Raw genomic sequence first — 22,029 nt, 5'->3', positions numbered from 1 at the left:
ATTCAGAAATGGGGCGGGGACGTACGCGAATATCATGGCGCTAACCGTGAGTCTAAGTGGCGTCCGAGTTCCTGGCAGCGCGAACTTGAGTGTCCGAGCCATCCTCACGATATTGTAGTTGTGACGGTGCCTCGATCTTCTTCCACCCGACAATTCTTCATTAAAACGGTTTGCTAGTAGGCAACGTCTTGATCGTAAGAGACTTCCTCGAATTGGGTCAACTGGTCAACGGTGGCAACCTCAGCGATATCCTGCAACTTCTAAGGACTTCCTTAAAACGAGAGGTCATCCAATAACGGTAAGGTAAAGCTGCACCTCTGGCTAGCTCGCACAAGTCTTCAATACGCAGCTTGATTTTAATGGCGGTGAGGGATAGGATACCCACCTGGCACTGTACTCGCATGGCAATCTCCTTCTATTTGAAGTCGACGATCTCTATAGTGTTTGCATCCACCCCCACATGTTTCGCAGCAATACCAGACCATCTACCGCTGCGTCCAAATGAGCATGGAGCACACGACCGCCATAGTCGCTTTTTCAGCCAAACCGACCAGCCAATGAGATTCAATCTCGTCTTTCTCCACCTCAATTAACCCCCATGAAGGTCTTCCAGCTCCTGCTTCTCGCGGCGGCAGTCGCTAGCACCAGCGCTCGCCGCTCGTCCACCTCTAGCTCCGGGTCAGTAGCCGCCGGCGCCTCGTCCTTCTCGCTCGACGCGTCTTCCAGCTCAGATACCACCCCATCTGCAACTCTCGCCACCGAGATGCTCTCCGTATCGCCGTCATCAAACTCCAGCGCTCCGTCCCCTTTCTCCAGCTCCAGTCCTGGCAGCTCGTCCACCGCCGCCACCGAGGTGTCCTCATCCTCCACGGACGCGTCCGTCAGCGTGTCCTTGGACGCCTCGACCAGCTCGAGCGGGTCCCCCTCCTCACTCATCAGTTCCTCCAACACGTCAACATCCACGTCCAGCTCCTCTGCCGACCAGTACCAGCCCACAACAAGTCCTCCGACGACCACTGAAGTGTCCAGCTCGTCAAACAGCAAGAGTGTGTCCAAGTCCAGTTCAGGTTCCAGCTCGGCGACTACACTCGCCACCAACTTGGTTCTGGCTGCCACCACCCTCGTGACCGTCAGCGTCTCCCTCCTATAGACACAAATACATGTCCACCGTCCACCTTCAGGCGTAGCCTGCTTAAAAAAGTCCACTTTGTCCTCGACACAATTTCCAGAATCTGTATTTCCTAGTTTGGGTGCGACACCTGCGTGAAGTGCGCCGACTTCATTCGCTCCAGCATCTTCAGGTCGCGCTCACCCTTGCGCAGCATGTACTCAATCACCACAAAGTCCTTGCGGTCCACGGAAGCCGCCTAAAGTGCAGGCGTGACAGAATAAGATAATATTGCACTAAATCAGTACTCGGATAAAACGGATAAAAGGTTGCTACTGGGCGCCGTACGTCCTCGCGGAAGCGCTGGCGCACGTAGCGCAGCGTGTCGCTGTCCTTGCGCGCCGCCGCCTGCAGCGCCTTCTTGTACAGCGCCAGCACCTGCAGCTGCAGCCCCGAGTGCACCTTCACCTTCATCTGGGCCTCACAGTTTGTGACGCGAACTAGAAATTAGAAGGCAACAGAGACGACAATTTGTGTGTTTGAGACGGGAGCCTCAAGCAGGCGCACGTGAGTGTTTGAGGTTTTGGATTCGGAATGAGTGCGCACCGCCTCGGTCACTCAAATAAAAACTAAAAGGCCGGCATACCGGTTTTGAGACACTCGCACCGGTATTGGTAGCGCGAGCAGAGTCAGAGTCAGTCACGTCCGAGTCAGTCCGTCTCACCATGACCAAGAGCACAAGAACACCGAGACCGAAAAGCAGTCCCATAACACTCAACGGGGAGCCCTACACGACAGCCCTCTGGCGCCGAAAGAGACGCGAGCTGCAGACGCTCCGCCTGGAGGCGGAAGCCTTGAGCGACCAGTTGTCTCAACTGCGAACGACGCGGCAACAGTTCCTACCGGTACCAGCAGTAGTAGACACCAAGAGCTCCGCTGCAGCGGCTCATGCACATGCGTCCGCGACTCGGTGGCGAAGCGTGGCGACCACCCAGCGCGAGCAACGATGGCGTGCAGAAAAGACCAACCGGGAGCTGATGGTCATGCTGGCGGAGCAACAGCAGCTCCGAGCGCAGATTCTGAGAATTTTGCAAAAGACGCAGCCGCTTGAGGGCCTGGACTTCGTGCTCCAACTCCAGCCCAAGGTCGACCGACCGCCACGTGACGCCAGCTTCGGCGACGCGTTGCTGGAGGAAATGTGCAACAAGTTGGACTGGCTGCGGCTCGATACCAACGCGGTCTTCCCTGTCGTGGAGAGCGACACGAAGGTCTCCTTTCGCTGGCAATTGATGCCCGAGAGCAACTGCGTCCAGGTGAACTTGATCACGCCTGTCGCGTGCTCGGCCCAAGCACTCGGAGATATGTTGCATGCACTCGGGGATAAGTTGTGGCCGTATCCGACGAACACCAAGAGAGACACGAACAAGTTGTGTCACTCGGTACGTGTGCGTCTTGTAGGATTTTTGCTTTTGTAGATCCTCGCTCAAAGGTTTGTGGAATCGCAGGTACGTCGGAAAACTCCGAGGCCACTGGACGTCAATGTCATTGCGTCGCTGCACGAAGACTCGCTGAGTGTCAACGCACTCACGACTTACCGTCGATATGACGAGGGCAAACGACTCGTCCTGGTCGGAATAACGAAGTGGTTTCTATCCACAGGGCAGTTCGTCTTCGAAGACTACAACTGGGTCGTCATTTCGGCGTCGCCTGAAGACCCGCTGCGCTCGTGCGTGATGAAAAACTTTGCAAGTCGGAGATGACACCCGATGTTCCCGCACATGCAGCACAAGCACAGCAAATCGTCTTCAGGACCATCGGCGACAAAATGCGCAACTTTCGTCAGTCAAGACAAGATTACCTCCTCAACAACTTTGGTTAAGCGATTCATTGTCCCATGGCGAAGGCAGCACTAGAGGTCGTTGAAGCACGGATCGACATGTACAGTATTCACTTCCATGGACGAGCATGCCTCGCGCCAATGATATTACTCAGCAGAAATACTCGTGATGTTGATACGATTGTTGGAGAACTCTGGATTTTATCCAGAGTTATTGGGGCGACGCAAGTGCAGGTACTAGCAATAATCACTACTTTTTATAGCACAGATCGCTGAATCACTTATAAGATATTGCCGCTTTCACTAATTTTGCCACCCTATCAGGACTTCTTAATCGGACTTTGAGTATAATCACCATGGTGCTAAAATCAGATTATGAAACTACAAATCGGACGTTGGGCCGAATAACTTTAGCCCTCAAAACTACTTTAGATAGCATGATGCAAGAGCCCCTCTCTGGAGCAGAAGAAGGCACGATGCCTAGTACAGTTCGTCGCTGCTTGACGATAAAGAAAGGTGAAGCACTGAGTAGGCTGGGCCTGCTACGATACTCTACATGCTGGTGTGTGGGTTCTTGTGGCTTAAATCTCTGAAGCTGTTGAAGTATTTTGGGTTGGTCGGAGCTACCATTGCAGTCTTCGAGTTGCTATAAGAAGAATGATCTCTTCCAAACGTGCTACAAAAGCGACAGAGAACTGTCTCAACGTGACCAGTAGACGCATTTCGCTTTCCAATCTTAAGACCGTACGCTACGACATGCTTTTCGATGAACGATTCACTTCCTTTGTTGTGGTTTTGCGACGCGCAGGCTGCTTTCCGTCGAACTTCGTTTGCTTCATAGGCTTCTTCTGTTTCATTTGTGCTTCTTGCAGCAGCTCACGCGTTGATCAGGATGTTGTTTGCTATGAAGTCAAAAGAAAAATGAGTCACCAGATGTAGGCGACCAAAAAGTCAGCACGGTGGGATAGTATACAGTGGGTAGCTCTAAACAACTGCTACTGTACTGCTATCATTTGTGGTAGAAGGAATTAGAAAGTCAAATGAGCTGGCAGAGAATCCCAGACCAGCACTACAGTTAGCACATTCTATCACATGAATCACCAAATTGCTCCCATATGCCGGCTTCGCCAGGATACGGGAAAAACGGGAAAATTTCGCAAATTCCCGCATTGGTAGAGGTCTGGTCATCTCAGGTGATAACGGTCTCGTCAAAGCGCACCGTTCGGGTGTTTACAAATTCGAGGTCGTGGTGAACACTGCGCCCATGAAATCGTGCAGCTCGCCCAGAACGGCTCGTGCATTCAAACTATCCACTGCGGGAGCATGCACGGCCAATGCGTCTCGGCCAACTTCCTCTCGGCCGTGTCGGTGACAATGGACGGCGTGTTGTCCGTCAAGTGCGAAACGTGCTACCTCTCCCCTGTTCTCGTCTAGCAAACAACTAGCACCAAAGACATGGGTTGGTTAGTAGCGTAGTACATGGTAGGCCAACCCCACATGAATCTACACAAAGATATCACCTCGTTCACCTGTAGCCATCGCTCTACCGCGTCGTTACGGGTGACAGTAACTGATCCCGTGTATTCCTCCACGACGTTCACTCTTCGACAAGACCCCAGCGACGATGAGGAAGAGTTTGCTGTCCAAGCCCCTGGGGCACGACTCGATACGGTGGCTGCAGACGCTCGTGGCACTGCTGATGATCGTGGGGGTCTTCTCCGTGGCCTGGGAGTTGGTGGCGCTGCACACCCAACGGTTGTTCCTCTCGGCCTTCGACGAGCTGGAGGCCGACGTGTCGTCCGACGACCTGCTGCACCTCAGCTACTTGCAGGCCGCCTGTCGTGCAGAGAACAACACGGTGCTGCCGGTGTCGTACGCTGCGCCCGGCACCGTCGGTGGCTCGCTTCAACCGAGTGCACACTTTAATCCGGCACTGTACCATGAACGCGATCCGAGACTCGTGGACGAGCTCCGCCAATGCCCCGACGTGGACATCTACATGCCGGCGTCGGCGCGAGACCCGGCCGGGTGTGCTGCTGTCGCTGGGCCGCTCAAGTTCCTGCAGTCTCGACTGCTGCCAGATTGGGCGTTCGACGCAGTCATGTACGACATCCAGGCGAAGAAGAGCACCACGTACTTCGAGCTGTGTCCTCACACGCCCATGCTCTTCCTGTCGCCCGAGTACGTGCTCAAGCTGGCGAAGCACGCGGCGTGGCCGGCCACCAAGCCGGTGTATCTCCTGGCACCAGGTCTGGGAGTTGAGGCGGTTCCTGAAGGCTTGACCCGCTCGGTGCTGGAGCTCTCGGACGTGGTGCTGTGCCAGACGAACCGCTGCGATCAGGATGTGACGAGGTTTCTGGAGCGCATGGAGAGTGATGGAGCTACGAAGAAGCCCCGCGTGCTCTACACGAGACAGGTATCCGTTGATCCGGCGAACTACGCGCGACGGATTCTCGGCGACGAGGTCGTGCCGGAGAAGAACGGGACGCACTTTGTCGGTGGTCGGTTCGCCCACACGACCTGGGATATCGGGGCCGAGACGACGCAGGACGTGATCAACTGCTGGAACACACACGTGAACTATCTTCCTCAGCTGGACGTGTTCCTGCTGAAAAAGGACCACAACGGGAAGTCTGCTGACGGCGCGAGGCTGTACAAGCCGTTCCCAGGAGACGACACCACCAAGATCCAGACGCTGGACGAGCTCGAGTTCGCGAGGAGCTTCAGCAACGCCACGTTTTTCGTCTGTCCTACTGCGAAAGACGACTGTCTCCGTCTGGCCCGCGCCTCGGGGGGCGTTATCGTGACAGGTGACGGCTACCCGATGAACGAGCTGCTCTCCAGCTCGGCGGGGGTGCTTTTCCCCACGTCCGACTCTGCAGTGCTGCCTTCCGTCGAACTTCGCAGCCAGACGCCCGACGACAAGTTGCTACTGGCGTCTCCAGAGCCGTCCTACCGCAGCTCCGACCTCTGCGCCTCCGTGATCAAAGCCTACACCTCCACGTCCGTCAACACCCGCTTGAAGTTCGCCACCCAAGCTCGACGTCGCTTCAACGAGGACGCCAAGCTCTTCATGCTGCGCATGCTCGAGCTCCGCGCGTTCGCGCACCAAGAGCCCGACGACCGCCAGCAGCACCTCCGTCTCCAGAACTAAACAGCAAAAAGAAGAAAACAACAAGAAGAACAAAAAGAAGAAGAAGAAGAAGAGAACGAACCTGCTCCCCTCCCTGCTGGCAGTACAGTACCCTAAGTCAATGCAACCAACTCGATATTCCTCCCGAGTGGGCCACCTTTTCCTTCTATCTACACAGCAGCAACGCTGCCACCTGCACCTGCACTGCAATTGTCCTCCTCCCGCTCTCGAGAGAGATAAAGATATAGAGGTCTGCGTCTACTTCTTCCCGAGCATGCGCAGCACGTTCTTGCGGATCTGGCCCTGCACGAACACGGGCTTGCCGAGGCGGCGGATGCGCTCGCGCGTCTTCTTGGTGGCGATGTGGCGCTTGTTGGCCTGCGCGCGCTTGACCAGCCCGTTCTTGTTGGCCTTGAAGCGCTTCTTGACCGCCGCCTTCGTCTTGAGCTTGTAGCCCATGGCGCGCGCCTGCAGCTGCGGGAACGCGAGCGCCGAGCGCAGCGCCAGCGTGGAGACCAGCGTGGGGGCGGGCGTGGCGGCCACGGCGGCGAAGCGCGGCGCCTGCGAGAGCGCGGGCGCGGCCACGACGGAGAGAGCCTTGAACTGGCGGGCGAGCGATCTGTAGACGCGATTTTTTCAGGAGGCAGAGCGTGAGAACGAGTGCGTTGGATAGAGCAGACGCAGACGCATCCGATGAGCGTGTGTGCGGCTGCTGCAGAGCGCTGGGGGCCATGTACGGAGCCCGGGAAACGCACCGGAAGAGCGCCATGGCGAGCGTTGCGGTGGCTATTGACGTGCGGTCTCCACTGGTGGCTCCGATACACGAGCGGTGGAGTGCGATCCCGCCTTGTGATTGGCTGAAAAGACGCCTCAACCATCAGTCCCTGGGCTTACGGACCTCGGGCGTGTCGCACGCCGCGTCTTCTGGACTGTTCGACGCGGAAAATCCAGCTGCTCTCCCCTGAACTCACTGCCATGTCGTCACTAAAGTCGAGGTTCCCGCCCGCAGTTGAACTCTCTTTCGTAACGTCACTTCAGTCTTCATTCCGCAACTTATCCTACAGCTAGCAGGAGAAGCTTCATCCCGCAACTTACCCTACATCTACAGGAGCTCCTCGTGTTCTGCGGCCATGGACATCGGCGCGCACTGCAGCGTGCCCGCCTGCCACCAGCAGGACTTCCTGCCCTTCACGTGCGACTGCTGCAACGGCGTCTTCTGCCTGGAGCACCGCAGCTACGACGCGCACGAGTGCCCCAAGGCCGGCAGCCACGACCGGCGCGTGGTGCAGTGCCCCGTGTGTCGCCAGCTCATCCGCTGGACGGCCGAGCAGGACGTCAATGCCGTGTGGGAGCAGCACGTGCGCGTGGGCCAGTGCACGCGCGAGAAGCTCCAGCAGCAGACTCAGACTCAGAATCAGAGCCAGACTCAGACTCAGAAGCCCAGGAAGCCCAAGAAGAAGCGCTGCGCCGCCGACGGCTGCCGCGACGTGCTGCTCACGTCCAACCAGTTCCACTGCGCCAAGTGCGGCCAGGACGTGTGTCTCAAGCACAGGTTCGAGGCAGATCACGCGTGCGAGAGCGCGCGCCAGGCGCAGCGGCAGCAGTGGCTCGGCGGCTTCGGCTCTAAGCCCAGGAGCTCCAGTGCCGCCAAACCGACGGCGTCGCAGCTCCAGAGGAACGCGCAGCAGGCGGCGGCGTCCGTGGTGAGCGGCACCAAGTCGGCGGTGTCCTCTTTGGTGCAGAACGCCAAGGCGGCGAGCAGCGCCATGGCCGTCACCGCCAGCTCGGAGCAGTGCCCCCTGTGCCAGCAGAAGTTCGCCTACGTGAGCCAGCTCATCGCGCACGTCAACCGTGCGCACCCGGACTCGTCCGACTCCAGGAGAGCGTCCGTCGCGACGTCGCAGCCGGCCGTTGCGAGTGCAGGAGTCCCTGCGGGGAGCGAAGTGTGTCCGCAGTGCCGCGCAGTGTTCCCCAGTCTCACCGCTCTCATCCAGCACGCCGAGACTGCGCATACGGGCGCCGTCGCTACAGGACAAGCCGGAGGAGACCAGGAGAAGTGCCACATCATGTAGATAAGGATACCCAGACGACTAGCAAGTGTCAATAAGGAGAAAATAATGTTGTTTTGCCATCCACGACAAAGTTGGCTGTTTGTCCCTTCAACGCACGCTCGGCAGAGCCGGCCACTGCAATATATTAGTATATCCTCCCGCCCTGAGCTCACTAGTGGCCAGGCGTCTGCTCGGCGCGCCGCGTCAGGTCCAATGGCACCCATGGCTCCTTCCCTGCTCGACGCTCAGCCAGACTTGAAGAGCAGGATGGCCACCTGGCCCAGGTAGAAGTAGATGAAGTGCTTGGTCTCGTGCGTCACGTACGAGCCAAAGTTGCGGCCCACGATGCAGTGCCACGTGGGGTTGTACTTCTTGTCGAACTCCTTCTTGATGAAGGCGGCGATGTCCTTCTCGATGTTGTACTTCTCCAGCGCCTGGCTGGCGCAGTCCACCGCGTCCTGCTGCATGTCCTCGTGCATGTCCGCGTTCTTGATCACCGCCTTGCGCTCCGACATGGCTGCGTCGTCTCTAGCTCCGTCGCTCTCTCTCTCTGTAGCTGCCGATCCAAAGCTCGAATGTCCCCCGCCCTTGCTTGTGCGTTTTGCTTTTTGGCTCGAAAGAGACGCCCCGTAAGTTACCGATAGATTCCCGAAACGACCGGTCATAAATTTCCGGATCCAGAATTTTTCAGGAGAGTACCGTACGATTTGCAATTTAGACCGGAAAATGGGTACACTACTTAGTTCTGCGACGCGCGCATCAAAGCTGTGACGTGTGACGCCACAGACCGCGCCAGCGAGCCGTACGAGTTGAGCTCCTCGTCCACAGGGCGGTTGTGCATTTTGGCGGCGTAGTGGAAGTTGGACGTGGCGTTCTTGCGCGCTTTGGCCCGCGGCCGCTGGAACTTGGACGGAACTACGTTGTAGCCGCCCTCGAGCACCGACACGATGCGCCCGTCACAGCAACTGCACGACAACAAGTAAGCAAACGGTTAGCAATTCACTACAACTGGCATCAAACAGTGGGGACAATACGAACTCGTCGGCGACAGCTGCGACCTGCTCCGTGACCCAGCCGTAGTCGTCCTCGCTCAAGAAATAGTAGAAGTCGTCGGCGTGGCCGTCGAATCCGGCGGACAGCATGATGAGGTCCGGCCGGAACTTGGTCAGCGCCGGGATGAGCTTCTTGGTCACGGTGTCACGGAACGTCTTAGACGACTGCTCCATGAGCGACCGCTTCGCCTTGGACGTTAACTTCAACCGCTCGTCCAGATACTTGGGACCCAAAACCTTCAGCGGGAGGTTGATGATGTTCTTGCTGTTCTCGAGCTCCGGGGAGCAGCCGTGAGGACCCACACCTGAGCACGGGTAAAAATTGTCGTCGTCATATAGGTGGATCGATGCGAAAAATACGTTCTCCGAGTCCTTTTCGTCGCGCCAGGGTTTGTAGGAGGAGAACTGGACAGGAGCCCAGCTTGGTGGGAGGGGATAGTTCTGTTTGTGCGGAATCAAGTTGCGGATGACTTCCTCTGTGCCGTTGCCATGGTGGATATCGAAGTCTACGATGGCGACGCGCTGGATACTCACTCGCGTTCTCGATTCCAGCAACGAGTCCGATTTCAAACTTCTGGCTGCAGGTGGGGTATAGTACGGAGCGCAGTAATTGCTCATCGCGTACGAGGCTCCGATGCACACGTTATTGATCAGGCAAAATCCGCACGTGCACATCTCGGGTCGGAGGTGGAAACCCTCGCCTTCAACACATCCGTTAGGTCCCGCATGATGACCAGGAGGTCGTACAACAACAAAAGCATTTCTGTAACCAGTCACCACCGTCAGACTTTCGACGTAAAATATGGAAATGTTGATAAGGCCTGGCTGACGTACTTTGTCTCGTTGTTGAGCACTTTATCGATAGCGTGGCACACCGCGCCGGCAGCCATTCGAGCCGCCATGTAGCTGCTCTTTGAGATCGGCGAGTCCATATCGAAGCTTCCACCCGACGGTTGATCTTCTACTCCAAAACACTTCTGTGCATGTTCGGTCTAACATCACATCCACAACACTGTCATTACATTTTCTGCGACGCCGCCACGGCAAACTGATTACCTTGAGCCATTCGTCGTATGTGAGCTCATTGTCGCCACTTTTGCCGCTCTTCTTGTTGTACAGCGTTCCAACCAGGTACTCCTTGTTCTGGTCTGGAAGATTGCCACAGGCGCGCTCGAGGTGCTGGATGTACTCTATCGTGTGTACACGCAATATGTCGTTCAGTCGCGCCGGACGCAGCTCGTTCAGGTTGGCCCACTTGAGATCTTTGAACCGGTCTTTGTGCAGCACGCCTGCTGGGCCACCCAGCACGCACAGTCGTTGGCGGCTCTCCTGGTGCGAATCGTTGTGGTGATCGAGACATGTCGGCTGGTACACCAGCAACGTGCCGGCCGGCTCATTCTCGAGCTGATGCAGCAGATTGCTCGCGAGCTTTGCCAACGTCGAGCTCTTGCCACCTGTGGGCGTCGACAAGCAACCATCGCCCGCAAATGGATCGCGGCGAGCGAAGGGCTTTTTCATTGCCGGCACCGGCGACGGCTCTTGGCGCGCCCACGAATAGGGGGTTCCGTTCGGAGCGTACCGTCCGCTTGCTGGCGAGGGCGCCGGACGTTTGCGGCGCACCTTCTCCTGAGTCATTGTGTTGAGCGGGATCGGCACCTTCACCTCGCGGACGTAGCTCGCATCGTCGTCCGACTCTTCCAGGAACTCCATCCTGTCCACCGCTGCCGGTGGACGAATTGCCAAGTGGGCGTCGTGGGCCGGCATGGGGTGCCTGATGTCCTGCAGGCCGCCCTCACTGACCTCTCCGTCCTCCTTGTCCTCGTCGATCACCGCTCTCCGTCCGTCGTCTACCTCCATGAGACTCACACTGGACATTTGATGCAGCATGGGCTCGGATGTGACCTCCGCGGTGCTGTGGGAGTGCACCACATAGTGCGGGCCGAAGCTGTTGTCCGTGCCGGTGCTGCCCGTGTCACTGCTGGAGCTGTCCGGACTCGTGCTCAGCAGCGAGATGACGGAGTTGTGCATGTCGAAGTGCCTGGCCGCCTCCTTCTCCTGCGGCGAGCGCATCATTGGCGGCGTGTGCAGCGACAGCAGCGTGCGCACGCCCAGGCGGTCGCTCTCGTTGTCCATGGGCGGCTCTGGCTCGTGTCTCTGGTTGTCACCGTCCTGTGCCGGGCTGCTGCACCACATGGACTTCTTGCCGCTGGCCTGCATCGACCTGGGTCTTTCTTTGTGGTCTGCTTGGGTCTTGGGTCTTGAGTCTTGAGTCTTGCGGCGGTCTTTGGAGAATGCCAGCCAGGCCAGCGCCGTCGGTCGGGCATCATTTCGCAGCAATGGCATTGGCGTACACAAACCGAACACAAAGTGCATCTTAACCCTCTGCAAGTCGATCGTGTCGAAGCATAGCAGGGCCAACTGTTTCGGCTACTGTGGAGTCGCGCATAGAAAGAGCGTGTAGACGACAGCGCGCGACGCTCGACGCTCGACATTGCCGTGCAGCGCGCTTCTCGTTGTAATGGCGCGCGTATGTCGATTACATACGAAAGTTGTGCCTCTTTTTCAGAGTGGTGCTGCTCGTGTGAGAAGTGAAGGCGGCGATCTCAGGTTTTACATCGTCGTTTGTACGTTTTCTGGCGGACAAAAGTGTCCATATGAGGTTAGGTACTGTAATGGTAATATTATGCACAAGCTCGTCATCAGCCGGACCCTTTGCCATGTACGTGTTGATACGATGTGTAGTATTTAACGTGCAGCCTCCCCGGCCTCTACATGTAGTTACACGGTTGTCTCCCCGGAGCATTACTTGCCGTCGTTCCTCTCTATCCTCCGCAGGCAGCGCCGTCGTGTCTACGGGATCTGTCTGTACAGCCGTCCTGCAGCTCTCAGGAGCGTCCTGTGATCTCCTCCTCTTAAAAGATGCACGAATGAGTTACACGGCATCCTTTACCGTGCGAAGCCGAGGAGCTTCACCCCCGCGCGCAATTTCCCGCAGCTCCTTCATCTTGGATGCGAAGAAGTTCAAGTCGATAAAGTACTGCTTCTTCGCCTGTGCCGCCATCGCCTCGCGCTCGCTCGGGGTCATGGCCAACACTTTTTCTACAGCCTCGCACACTTCGGGTCCATCCAGGTCGGCGGTAAAGCCCTCCACACCGTTTAAGCCGTGTTCTCCATTGTACTTCCCGCCAAGCATCTGCTCCGGAATCGCCCAGCGTGATACTGGAATCAGTACGCCAGACTTCGAGTTCAGAAACTCGTTCATCGGTGGTAAATCGGTCGATACGATAACCGCGCCGCTTGCCCTTGCCTGGTTGATGTAGTGGCCGTATCCCTCCTGCAAGCTCGTGCACATGAAGAAGGCCGACTCGGCAATTACCTTGCCGAAGTCGTCTGCGCTGGCGCGACCGAGGTGCAGCTTCACCTGGGAGCCTGGAATCTTGTCGCCGTAGAATTCCTTAATATTGCCATTGTACACGTCCTCTTGCATATACACGTGCAGCTGTGGGAAGCTTGGGCGCCCCAACCAGCAATTTAATACGGGCTTGGTTCCTTTCTGCACACTGGTGCCGACAGCATGAATAAACTGGACGTCGGACCAATTCTTCGGCTTGATCGAGTCTTTCCCTAGCCGAGCCCTTGCCAATGCCGCGACATCCGATGACGTATGCCTTGTGTAAAGCACTTTTGTTTGGCGCGGGTTGCCCTCCTGTTGATACCAGAGCCGCACCCGACGCGCGCAAATGGCCGTCTTGCAGAGTACCATATCTACTCCCCAGTAGTGCTCGGCCTTGAGCTCGTACATTTCAATGTTCGGCATGAGGTACAGTGGCTTCGACGCAGGCCAATCAGGCGAGTCTGGGATGCCATCCCAGTAGTGGTTGAAGAAAATCATCGGTGTCTTGGGGCATAAATCGTGGTACGAGAACGTCTTGCCCGTCTTCTTGTCCACGTACTTCATCTCGATCGCCCAGGCCGGCAACAACCGCGACTCCAAGACTGCATCAAAAATATTAAACAAAATCAGCATTAGCACCCAACAACACTCCAACTGCAAGAATCGTCAACAACGTACACTTGGTGTAGGCGATGGAGTCCTCACAGTACCCGTGGCCTCGGATGCCCAGCGGCAAGAAGATGTCCACGTCAGGGCACTGGCGCATCTTCTCGAGCAGATCCGGGTCGTCTCTGTCAATGAGCACGCTGGGCTTGGCCACCGCGCCGTTGAGTCCGTAGGTCCAGGGCACGACGCTGTCCTTGTACGTGAGGCAGGCCTCGTGCAGCAGACTGAGGTGCACCAGGTCCGTCTCGTCGACCTCCTTCGCCCAATTGGAGCGCAGGATCTCGTCCGGGTAGAACTCGTCGTCCTCCTCCAGCGCAGCGTTCAGGTAGCTGGGCGGCACGTCGTCGCTGCCGCGCAGCATGGACAGCTCCATCAGTAGCAGCAGCGCCGCCAGCCCCATGGTGCCCAGCAACATCTGCGTCTGCGTGGGCATGCGGCCGTGCCTGGCCTGCGCATTGTAGACCTTGTGGAACTCCTTCTTCGCCATCGCGATGTTGCGTTTAGCGGTGGTCGAGCTGGTCGATGCTGCACACCTACTGCTAGGTGGTCTCCGCCAGTGCGGCAGTTACAGGATAATGGTGTGCTGTAATGATAGAAGCATCGGGAAGAGTTTCTTCCTACGATTGGATAGATTCGTAACAGCTATGGAGCTGTCATTGCGGTACATAAATCGACCAATCCGCTTGAGCTGAGCGGTGCCGCGTGTGGATTGGTCGAAACGTGAAAAGATACGGTACATTGTGCCACTATACGGTACAGTCATCGGAAAGTTTTTCGAGACAAGATGCCCTGCTACAGTATTTGTATTATAATATCTGCACGGTTCCTTTGAGTCTTCATGGAGGCATTGCAGCCACCCGTTGCTTGATCGTAGCATCGCAGAAACCAAGAGGTGAGCGATTTAGGCTAGGTCAAACACTTTGCGTTGAGGAGCGTTTGATAAGATTAAAAAATTAATCCATGACGGTAACGACTGAAAGCTCGTTGCAACGAGCTTTTTGTCGTCATCACGCAGAAATAACCCACGCCACAGGCGCGCCTCCTCCTTGTGCGTCTGAAGATTCTTCAGCGAGGGAGGATTCCCTTTAGGAACATGGTCACCACGACTTTTCCTGCCGCCGGGCGACTTATTTGATTTTATTTTTCGTTGCGTAACACTGGATACGTATCACAAACGAATTCAGGGGGCTTCTGAAGATGCTGAAGGAAAACAAATACCTGGAGTACCTCAAGGTTGTTGCCCTTCCTGACTAGGAGCGGTACCTGATACCGGAACATTTAGGCGCCACCATCTCGAGCCGATCTGGCGCAAAATGAACGCGTTATCATTGGTGAGATAACTCGCGTTCCTCAGTACTTGCAGGTCATTAGCAGACTAACAGGACGACAAGACAGCGATCGTCGAGCACGACGTGCAAAGTCTTATGACCAGCCCAAAACCCCAAAATCGATGAATGGAAAATACCGTAAGTTAAGCAAAAAAAAACTTACACATGGCTACACTGCTCTAATCGCGAATCGCGATACCCGTGAGTGCGGGTATTCAATTATCGTGTTCCAGAATCCGAAAAACAGCAAATGTATTTGAATACTAAAACCTGCAAATCAATCCTTCCAATCCACTCGAAGAACAAAACTCGACGTGAACATGACGCTGGATGTGGCAGTGAAGGTGCCGCCCTCTCCGGGCCCAGACGCGCCCCTGGACGCCGTCGCGCTCGTGCTGCTGCACCACGACGACCACTTCCGTCTGCTCGAGCGGTCTCTGCGCGATTTCCAGCGTCTGGAGCGTCAGCTGGAGCAAGAATCGGGTTCCCATACCTCCGCCACCCTCCCAGCTATTACCACCGCTATTGAAGCGTATTGCGACGTCAAACCGAGCTTTTATCCGCCAGAACAGCAAGCAGCTAGGCTTGCAATCGCTCTGGAAGATTATTTGCGCGAATTAACGGCCAATTCGCAGCTTTTGGCGAGTTCTCTGGCTCTTAAATCGTTCCTCCAGGGGAATGTGTTATCGACGCATGCGACGATGGGACCGAGCTACAGAGACGCAGTGGACGCTGCAATTGAAGCTGGTGATGAGGAGAAGGCAGAGTTGATGCAAGAGCGGGTGGCTGCAGGCTGCTCGGTGGAGCACCAGGTGACTGTGAGTGCGGCGGGAGATGGAGACAAGCAGCTTGTGCTGTGGAAATTCGCCTCTCAAGGAACGGGATTGGTGTTTAGTGCTCAGTTCTCAAGCGGTGAAGAGGGTGAAAGTGGGGAGGTCGATCCGTACAGTGTCAGTAGCAATGATGCTGGATCTGGTGTTCAAGGGGAAGAGGGGGAGATGGAGGTGGTGCATTACCGGACGGATTGTGACTTCTCTGCTGATGAGGGCGATGAGAGCTTCGTATACGGCCACTTTGTGACTGACAAGGCGGGCATACTGACGCTGCAATGGGAAAATGTGGACATGAGCAGTATCATGTCGAAGCCACTGAAGTTTCAGGCGAAGGTGGTGCCGTTGGAAGCTGCTGTGAAAGTACTGGAGGTTGCGGGCGGGCTGAATGCTGTTGACACGAGCGAGTGGTTGTGTCACCACGTGTCAGCGTCAGGGATCACGGTGGTAGAGGATCTAATGGGATGGGAACGTGTCGAAAGCGAAGGTGGTTTCGGTGACAGCTCGTACGACGACAACTTAGCAGGTGAAGGTCCTGAAAAGGATTCTCAGATTCAGTCGGCGGTGTTGGAAGAGCGCATCCTTGAGCTCGAAGCGCAGGTGGTAAGTGATGTGCAATGTTAACTGGGTATCCCCACGACTTCAAACCTGATTAACTTTGACTTGTACGTGTATTGTGCTGCTGTACAACAGACTCGTCTAGAAGATAATCTTGTTGACACCAAGAAAGAACTGGAGAGCGCGCTGGACCGCGTACAAATCGCAGAAGAGATCTACAAGGCCAATTTAGAGACGATCACGCAGCTCGAATGCGCTCCCTCCGTGCCGAAGGCGTCGAAGATCACACACAACACGGAAGACACCTCGGCACCGCCCGCTGCGACACCGAGCACGCAGCCGGAGGGAACACTTACGAGCGAGCTGGAGCGCGTGCAGAGACTATGCGCCGGCTTCCAAGAGCAGTGCCTTTGGCGGTCTGTGGAGAACATGGAGCTCGAGGCTCAGCTGGCTGCGTCACAAGTCGAAGCAGCGTCGTGGCGCGAGAAGCACGCTGATGAGGCCGCGCAGCTCAAGGCGCTGGAGCTGCAGAACCGCACGCTGCGCACGCACAAGAAGATGTTGGTGCAAGAGGTGAAACGATTACAGCCGTACTCCCAGGTGAATCTGGCGGCGCTCGTGCAGGAAGCACAGGAGGCACGCATGGTGCAGCGCAGTCTGCAAGCCAAGTTGGACTCGCACGAGCAATTGGGCGCCGCCGCTGCTGGAAGTGCAGGCGACACGGGCCCTGCCGACTTTGTGCTCGTCGAAGCCGCGCAGGGTGAACCGTAAGATCGGGTAGCGATAAAAGGCACCGAGTGCTGTCCATGCATTGATGACACTTGTGATACTTGTCCATGTTGAAGCCGTCCCGGTTAATTCCCGCTCGTGTACACTGGACGGGCCACCTCCTTGTCATCATCAATGTCCTTCAGGAGCCAACTTCCGTCGCGCAGCGCGGCCATCCGCCCCATCCTCCGTCCAATCAGTACCATCATCCGTCCTGATTCTCTCCTAAAATTAACCATAACCCAGTGCATCAGTATCCTGCTTCCATACATATCAGCCGATACCGTCCATAATCCACTGAAATAGCCTCCAAACACCCCATCTTTTTTGGTTCAGCCGCGGAGGGGCATCAGTCTCCATTATCCCACGAGCAGCCGAGTCGCGCGCTGCGCTGCGTGCGTCCCCGGCCTCCAGTCACAGTGTTCCTCCACTTCCGCGGCCGACGGCAGGCGCCGTCCAGGAGCATGGAGCTGGGCGTGGCGGAGCTGGCGCTGGCCCTGCTGGGCGCCACGCTGCTGGCGCTGCTCGCGCTCTGGCTGTACCGCATGGTGCAGTACCGCAAGGCCGTGCGCCGCTCGCAGGCGCGCTGGCTGGACTACGAGCCGGCGCCCGTGCTCACGGAGGACGAGCTGGGGCTCAACTGGCCCAGCCTCAAGCCCATCCTGCTCTCCCCCATTCCGGAGGAGCGTCTCGAGAGCGGCCGGGTACTAAGCAGTCGTTAGCTGCAGCCAAATGAATTCATTACGTTTGGGAGGCTGACGTTGTGTGCGTGTGGCTGCTTGTGTGGCTATCCAGGAGTCGGAGAACGACTCGATGCTGTCGGTGCGCAGGGACTCGATGCGGCTCAGTGCCATCTCCGTCATCGCCTGTGAGTTGAGGCTGGAAGATGAGAAACTGAAGGGAGTGGAGGCTCATTTTTTTTTTTTTTGTGCAGACGGGAGCTTCGATCAGCCGGTGGCCAAGACCGCCAAGGTGTAGCGGAGCTGAGTCGGGGTGGGGTGTTGATCAGTGGTGCTTGCTGCCTCTGCTCGTGGCCGCCTGCTTCGTCGGAAGGCGGCGGCTGGACCGAGCGGGGAGCAGGTCGGGCAGTTGAGTTCCTCACTTGGAAGTAGAGTGAAGGTGCGGCTGCCTGGTGGCGGCGCCCGAGTATTATTCTGTATGTGCTAGTGTGGATTAGAGCGGAGATTTACAGCAGCGAAAAGTGTTCCGAGAGAAGACTACAAGACGAACGGCAGTGGCGGTAGCAAGGGCTCCAGAGACTCACGGCGTTTGGCTCGCTCTGCACGCAGACGCGGGCGAGCGCGAACCACGCAACGTATTTATTAAATTGCAGCGAGCACGCCTGCCTGTCATTCTCCCGCCTTGCTCACGATTGACTCACTCGCCTGAGTTGTGATTCCTTCCTGCCTCTCGTTGAACTTGGTGAAAAGCGCCTGTGATATGCGCTGCTGACAAGCAAGTGAATGGTCAAGGCGGACGTACAGATCAAATGCCGCTTGTTCGCTGGTACTGTATCGTGTGTTAGGCGGCGTGCTGTCCTAATAAAAAAGCTACTATGGTCGTCCAGACTTCCTTGTGCATGCATCATGGTCTGGTCATGTCTAGTCTAATCTAGCGAGTTCACGGGGGCTGGCGGGCCTCGCGGCTGCTTCGGCTCGACCTGCTCGTCCGAGACGTGGTCCTCCACGGTCGCGTTCTGTGCGTGAGACCTCCGTAAACGGTAGTATTGCGCTGCGTCGTCCTCCCTCTTGATTCGTGGGGCCCTGGTGTCGGGTGCAGCCATCGGCGTCATGAACCGGTTGGCCTCGAACAGGAACTGGTTCAGGTCCACTGCCTTGGTCACGTACTCGAACACGTCGCGCGTGGCGTCGTCCATCTCCTCGATGTCGAATCCCGTGCGCAGCGGCTTCTTCTCCGCGGGATCGATTGCAGGCTCGAACACGTTGTACGAACCGTCCGGGTGGAAGATGTACTTGAGCTCTTCAGTGCGCACACCCTTGCTCATACCGTTGAACGGGTTGCACATAACGACGCGTCGTTCCTGCGGGCTTTCCCGAGCTTCTGCTGCCAGGGCCTCCGCTTCGGAGTCCTTGACTTCCGCATCATTATCCTTCACGGTCTCGGCTGCTAGAGCTTGAGCTTGTGCCTCCGGCTGGACGCGTCGGCGTTTCATCGAGTGACCGTATCCGTGTTGGTAGAGTGGTTCCTCAGGTGTGACGCCCAGGATGTCTGCAATCGTAGCCATGAGGTCAGACTGCATGGTCAGCTGGTTCACAACAGTGCCCTTGTCTTCCTCGCGAAGGAAGTCGTCGGCAAGCAGGAGGAACGGCACTCTGGACGCCTCATCCCACACACCCGAGTCTGCGATGGACGGGTTGTTGTCGTGCTCCAGACGTCCGTAACCGTGGTCGCCCTCGATGATCACGATCGTGTTCTTCATCAGGCCCTTGGCGCGCAGTGCTGCAATGAAGTCGCCCAGCATCTCGTCGGAAAAGTACATCGAGTCCAGGTATTTCTTGTTATACCGCGTATATAGCCCCGAGAGGTCCGGCACGTCGTAGAAATCCGGCAGCGCCCACGGATTGTGGCTCGTAATACTGTACATGTCGATGAAGTACGGCGTCTGCAGTCCTTCCCAACCAGGAAGCGGTGGCTTCGTCGGCGTGTTCGCCATCGTCGTGGAAGACTCTGCAGTCGAGGTCGTCGAAGCAGATAGTCCACTCTTACTGGAGCGAGTGGCATGGTAGTGCCTTCCTTTTGCTGCAGCCTCTGGAACTGTCAACGTATTCTCGAGGTCAGTCACGTTAGCGGATGCCTCATTCTTAGTGGAAGTATCCTCAGAGGCTCCAACCATAACCGACGCGTCAGAGGAATTCACACTGGCGTTGTGAGCCGACTCGATGGCGTACAGCAGCATTTCGAACGACAGGTGGTCGTGCATGCCCCAGGAAAAATGGTCGTCCGGTGTGTTCTTGTAGTTACGCGTCTCGTGAAGCATCTTGCGGATCTTGCGGTCGTCCACAAGCTTATCGAAACCATTTTTCAGCAGGAATTTGTCCCAGTACTCCCATGTGAGATCAACAGCACTCCAGAAGAGGTTGAAGTAACCGCGCTCCTTCAAAAAGTGTGGTAATCCACGCACATTGAGCGTCGTGCTGTACTGCTTGAGCGCGGTGGTTTCCGTGCACGACGGTAGCATGCCAAAAAGGGTCGTCAGCAACGTGCGCGTGGTCTGCACGCATTGTGTGTAGTGCTTGCTGTATAAAACACCCGTCTTTGCAAGCTCGTCGAAGTGAGGCGTAGCGCTCTTGCCTGTCGTCTCTTTCTTGGCAGCGCCGCCGAGCACGCCGACGTCCAGATGCCTCCAGGACTCCATGTTAAGCACAATGATATTCGGCTGCACTTTGGCGGGCTTCTCTGAATTTGCTTCAGCACTTGCGTCAGTTGTGGCGTTCTCTGCAACCTCAGGCGCTGCGGTCTCGGGTGCAGTCACGTTCATGTTCAGCTCAAAAATGCTGTCGCCTTCGTATCCTGTCGTCTTGCGCCACAGCAACGCGCAGTGGTCATCGTTTCCAAGCTTGTCCAGTTCGTACTTCTCGGATACACCCAGCGTCGACCGGAGTGCACTGCTCGCAGCAGTGCAGTTAATCTCCTCTCGGTGGATTGTCGTGGGTCGGTAGAAGAACTGCTCCGCCTGCAGAGTAAACATGGCGTTGTTCATAAGCTTCATATCCACGCCGCCCTTGCCATCAACCAGCAGCGACGCCGAAAGCGCGACTGCAGTCATCATGACACTGGCAAGGATGCATCTAGCCAGTACTGTCAGTGGCCCGGACTTGGTGTACGCGCCGTATCCTGTCGAGCAAAGCGACGAGCTCGAGGCGAACGCCGTGGCGTAACCGGAAGAGCACCCACCTGCGCCTGCACCTGGCAAGTAGCTGTGTCCCTGGCTGCTGCGTCTCCGTGCGCGGATCGGCTTTCCGGCGCGGTGCCAGTACGACGCGAACAGGTCCGACATGTACGAGCCCGAGTTCGTCGACACCGACGAGTTCATCGAGTCCTTCCGTGCACTGTACCGCCGGTCGAAGCAGCAGCAGAGCGCGCTGGGCAGCCGGAGGAAGTCCGACGCCAGTGGCAACCTGCCCGTGTAGAACCCGTAGGTGAGCGCTGCTATCAGCGCCAAGTAGACGGCCCAGGAGCCCACCACCGTCCGGGTCATCACCTCCTCGTCCGTGAGCGAGGCCGTGAACTGCTTCATGTAATTAAAGAAAATGTTGACGAACGCGCGGTTTAGCCGCGGGTGCATCGTCACTTGTAGGCAAAAATCCGCCACGCTGGCGATGGTGGCCACCACGAGGATAAGTTGCAATAGTGTTAAAATCACCAGCGAGTGCAACGCCCTCTGTGTTCTTGCCACGAGCGCCGGTCGATTTGCCGCTGCACCTAAACTCAGCAATGTTCGGTGGTTGGTGGCCACACCTGAGGCCAGCGCCTCCATGCCTTCGTCCCGCAAGTCGTACTCGTTCGCCAGCACCGGCATGTAAACCGGTAAAAACCTCGCGCTGTTGCCGCGTTCCCTTAAAAAGCCGCTGTTAGGGAAACTCCGTGCGTTGTTTGCCGCAACAACCCCTTGTGGTGTGAAATTGTCCGCGTCGAATAAAACCTTAACCAGGCAAATGCAAGTCGAGGCCTGCAAGAAGATTGCGACATCCTGCAACAGCCCGGCAACAAGCCCCTGCACGATTTTCGGCGCGCTGAAGCGGTGCACGAAGCGCGCAAAGTTTAGCACACGCCCGAGCACCGGCAGCCCGAGGAAGGCGTACACGAGCGCGGCGAGCCACATGGTCTGGTACACGCGCTGCGACGCGAGCAGCACGCTGCGCCCCCTCCACCAGCGGCGCGTGCGGCCCAGCAACGACGGGTCTGCGTCGAAGCCCATGGGTTTAACACCTCGCGTGACGTCGTCCAGCTCCCGCGTGGGCGAGAGGCCGCGGTTGCGGCGGTAGATCATGGGCATGGTCTTGTATTGTGGTGTGTTGCCGCGGTTTGCTTGGTTAGAGAGGAGATGGGTGAGACACTTTCTTGGCGGGCTGGGGTTCCTCTCTCTCACTTGTTGCTTTTGCCTTGCCGTTGCCTTGCCTTGTGCTGCGGCGGTTAAGTGAAGTCGACTCCGCGGTTTTTGATGCGATGGAGGGAGGAGAGAGAGGGATATGTATTTCCGGCGTCGCCCCGTAACGCGCTGATCACCAACAATCGCCCAGAGGAGAGAGATAGAGCGCTGACTGGGGGCGAGCCTTCCTTCCT

At 57.0% G+C, this 22,029-nt stretch overlaps 13 protein-coding genes across 13 annotated transcripts; 5 read left to right on the top strand and 8 right to left on the bottom strand.

Annotated features, from left to right (window-relative positions):
* Positions 1-585: 585 nt before the first annotated feature.
* Positions 586-1,098, bottom strand: IUM83_14799 (uncharacterized protein; the record flags this gene model as incomplete). The annotated part of the gene is made up of 1 exon (XM_067939571.1): positions 586-1,098. The coding sequence occupies one exon, from the start codon at positions 1,096-1,098 to the stop codon at positions 586-588; it is 513 nt and encodes a 170-aa protein (XP_067787977.1).
* Positions 1,099-1,241: 143 nt separating this feature from the next.
* Positions 1,242-1,582, bottom strand: IUM83_14798 (lyr family of fe s cluster biogenesis protein; the record flags this gene model as incomplete). The annotated part of the gene is made up of 2 exons (XM_067939570.1): positions 1,242-1,367; positions 1,457-1,582. The coding sequence occupies 2 exons, from the start codon at positions 1,580-1,582 to the stop codon at positions 1,242-1,244; spliced, it is 252 nt and encodes an 83-aa protein (XP_067787978.1).
* Positions 1,583-1,833: 251 nt separating this feature from the next.
* IUM83_14797 (uncharacterized protein) lies at positions 1,834-3,290 on the top strand (the record flags this gene model as incomplete). The annotated part of the gene is made up of 4 exons (XM_067939569.1): positions 1,834-2,547; positions 2,614-2,834; positions 3,155-3,179; positions 3,270-3,290. The coding sequence occupies 4 exons, from the start codon at positions 1,834-1,836 to the stop codon at positions 3,288-3,290; spliced, it is 981 nt and encodes a 326-aa protein (XP_067787983.1).
* Positions 3,291-4,569: 1,279 nt separating this feature from the next.
* IUM83_14796 (NPP1 protein) lies at positions 4,570-6,099 on the top strand (the record flags this gene model as incomplete). Its single annotated transcript, XM_067939568.1, has 1 exon — positions 4,570-6,099. The coding sequence occupies one exon, from the start codon at positions 4,570-4,572 to the stop codon at positions 6,097-6,099; it is 1,530 nt and encodes a 509-aa protein (XP_067787984.1).
* A 237-nt stretch (positions 6,100-6,336) lies between these two features.
* IUM83_14795 (Ribosomal protein L35) lies at positions 6,337-6,847 on the bottom strand (the record flags this gene model as incomplete). The annotated part of the gene is made up of 2 exons (XM_067939567.1): positions 6,337-6,697; positions 6,834-6,847. 2 exons carry the CDS (start codon positions 6,845-6,847, stop codon positions 6,337-6,339), a joined length of 375 nt encoding a protein of 124 aa, XP_067787985.1.
* A 361-nt stretch (positions 6,848-7,208) lies between these two features.
* IUM83_14794 (zinc finger an1 and c2h2 domain-containing stress-associated protein 16-like) lies at positions 7,209-8,150 on the top strand (the record flags this gene model as incomplete). The annotated part of the gene is made up of 1 exon (XM_067939566.1): positions 7,209-8,150. The coding sequence occupies one exon, from the start codon at positions 7,209-7,211 to the stop codon at positions 8,148-8,150; it is 942 nt and encodes a 313-aa protein (XP_067787986.1).
* A 224-nt stretch (positions 8,151-8,374) lies between these two features.
* IUM83_14793 (dynein light chain LC6, flagellar outer arm) lies at positions 8,375-8,644 on the bottom strand (the record flags this gene model as incomplete). Its single annotated transcript, XM_067939565.1, has 1 exon — positions 8,375-8,644. One exon carries the CDS (start codon positions 8,642-8,644, stop codon positions 8,375-8,377), a length of 270 nt encoding a protein of 89 aa, XP_067787979.1.
* Positions 8,645-8,868: 224 nt separating this feature from the next.
* On the bottom strand, positions 8,869-11,398 carry IUM83_14792 (putative histone deacetylase; the record flags this gene model as incomplete). Its single annotated transcript, XM_067939564.1, has 4 exons — positions 8,869-9,094; positions 9,168-9,944; positions 10,016-10,173; positions 10,238-11,398. The coding sequence occupies 4 exons, from the start codon at positions 11,396-11,398 to the stop codon at positions 8,869-8,871; spliced, it is 2,322 nt and encodes a 773-aa protein (XP_067787980.1).
* A 715-nt stretch (positions 11,399-12,113) lies between these two features.
* On the bottom strand, positions 12,114-13,728 carry IUM83_14791 (homeobox and AraC-type helix-turn-helix domain-containing protein; the record flags this gene model as incomplete). Its single annotated transcript, XM_067939563.1, has 2 exons — positions 12,114-13,177; positions 13,254-13,728. The coding sequence occupies 2 exons, from the start codon at positions 13,726-13,728 to the stop codon at positions 12,114-12,116; spliced, it is 1,539 nt and encodes a 512-aa protein (XP_067787981.1).
* Positions 13,729-14,889: 1,161 nt separating this feature from the next.
* IUM83_14790 (Phox homologous domain) lies at positions 14,890-16,728 on the top strand (the record flags this gene model as incomplete). The annotated part of the gene is made up of 2 exons (XM_067939562.1): positions 14,890-16,002; positions 16,093-16,728. 2 exons carry the CDS (start codon positions 14,890-14,892, stop codon positions 16,726-16,728), a joined length of 1,749 nt encoding a protein of 582 aa, XP_067787982.1.
* A 461-nt stretch (positions 16,729-17,189) lies between these two features.
* IUM83_14789 (Carboxyvinyl-carboxyphosphonate phosphorylmutase) lies at positions 17,190-17,703 on the top strand (the record flags this gene model as incomplete). Its single annotated transcript, XM_067939561.1, has 3 exons — positions 17,190-17,429; positions 17,521-17,593; positions 17,660-17,703. The coding sequence occupies 3 exons, from the start codon at positions 17,190-17,192 to the stop codon at positions 17,701-17,703; spliced, it is 357 nt and encodes a 118-aa protein (XP_067787892.1).
* Positions 17,704-18,331: 628 nt separating this feature from the next.
* IUM83_14788 (sulfatase-like protein) lies at positions 18,332-19,399 on the bottom strand (the record flags this gene model as incomplete). The annotated part of the gene is made up of 1 exon (XM_067939560.1): positions 18,332-19,399. The coding sequence occupies one exon, from the start codon at positions 19,397-19,399 to the stop codon at positions 18,332-18,334; it is 1,068 nt and encodes a 355-aa protein (XP_067787891.1).
* A 163-nt stretch (positions 19,400-19,562) lies between these two features.
* IUM83_14787 (sulfatase-like protein) lies at positions 19,563-21,742 on the bottom strand (the record flags this gene model as incomplete). The annotated part of the gene is made up of 2 exons (XM_067939559.1): positions 19,563-19,569; positions 19,638-21,742. The coding sequence occupies 2 exons, from the start codon at positions 21,740-21,742 to the stop codon at positions 19,563-19,565; spliced, it is 2,112 nt and encodes a 703-aa protein (XP_067787899.1).
* Positions 21,743-22,029: the final 287 nt, after the last annotated feature.

This window comes from Phytophthora cinnamomi, assembly GCF_018691715.1.
Source record: "Phytophthora cinnamomi strain GKB4 chromosome Unknown Contig56, whole genome shotgun sequence".
Classification (NCBI taxonomy): Eukaryota; Oomycota; class Peronosporomycetes; order Peronosporales; family Peronosporaceae; genus Phytophthora; species Phytophthora cinnamomi.
The sequence above is the reverse complement of the archived record's forward strand: the minus strand, read 5'-3'. Positions and strand labels throughout refer to the sequence as shown.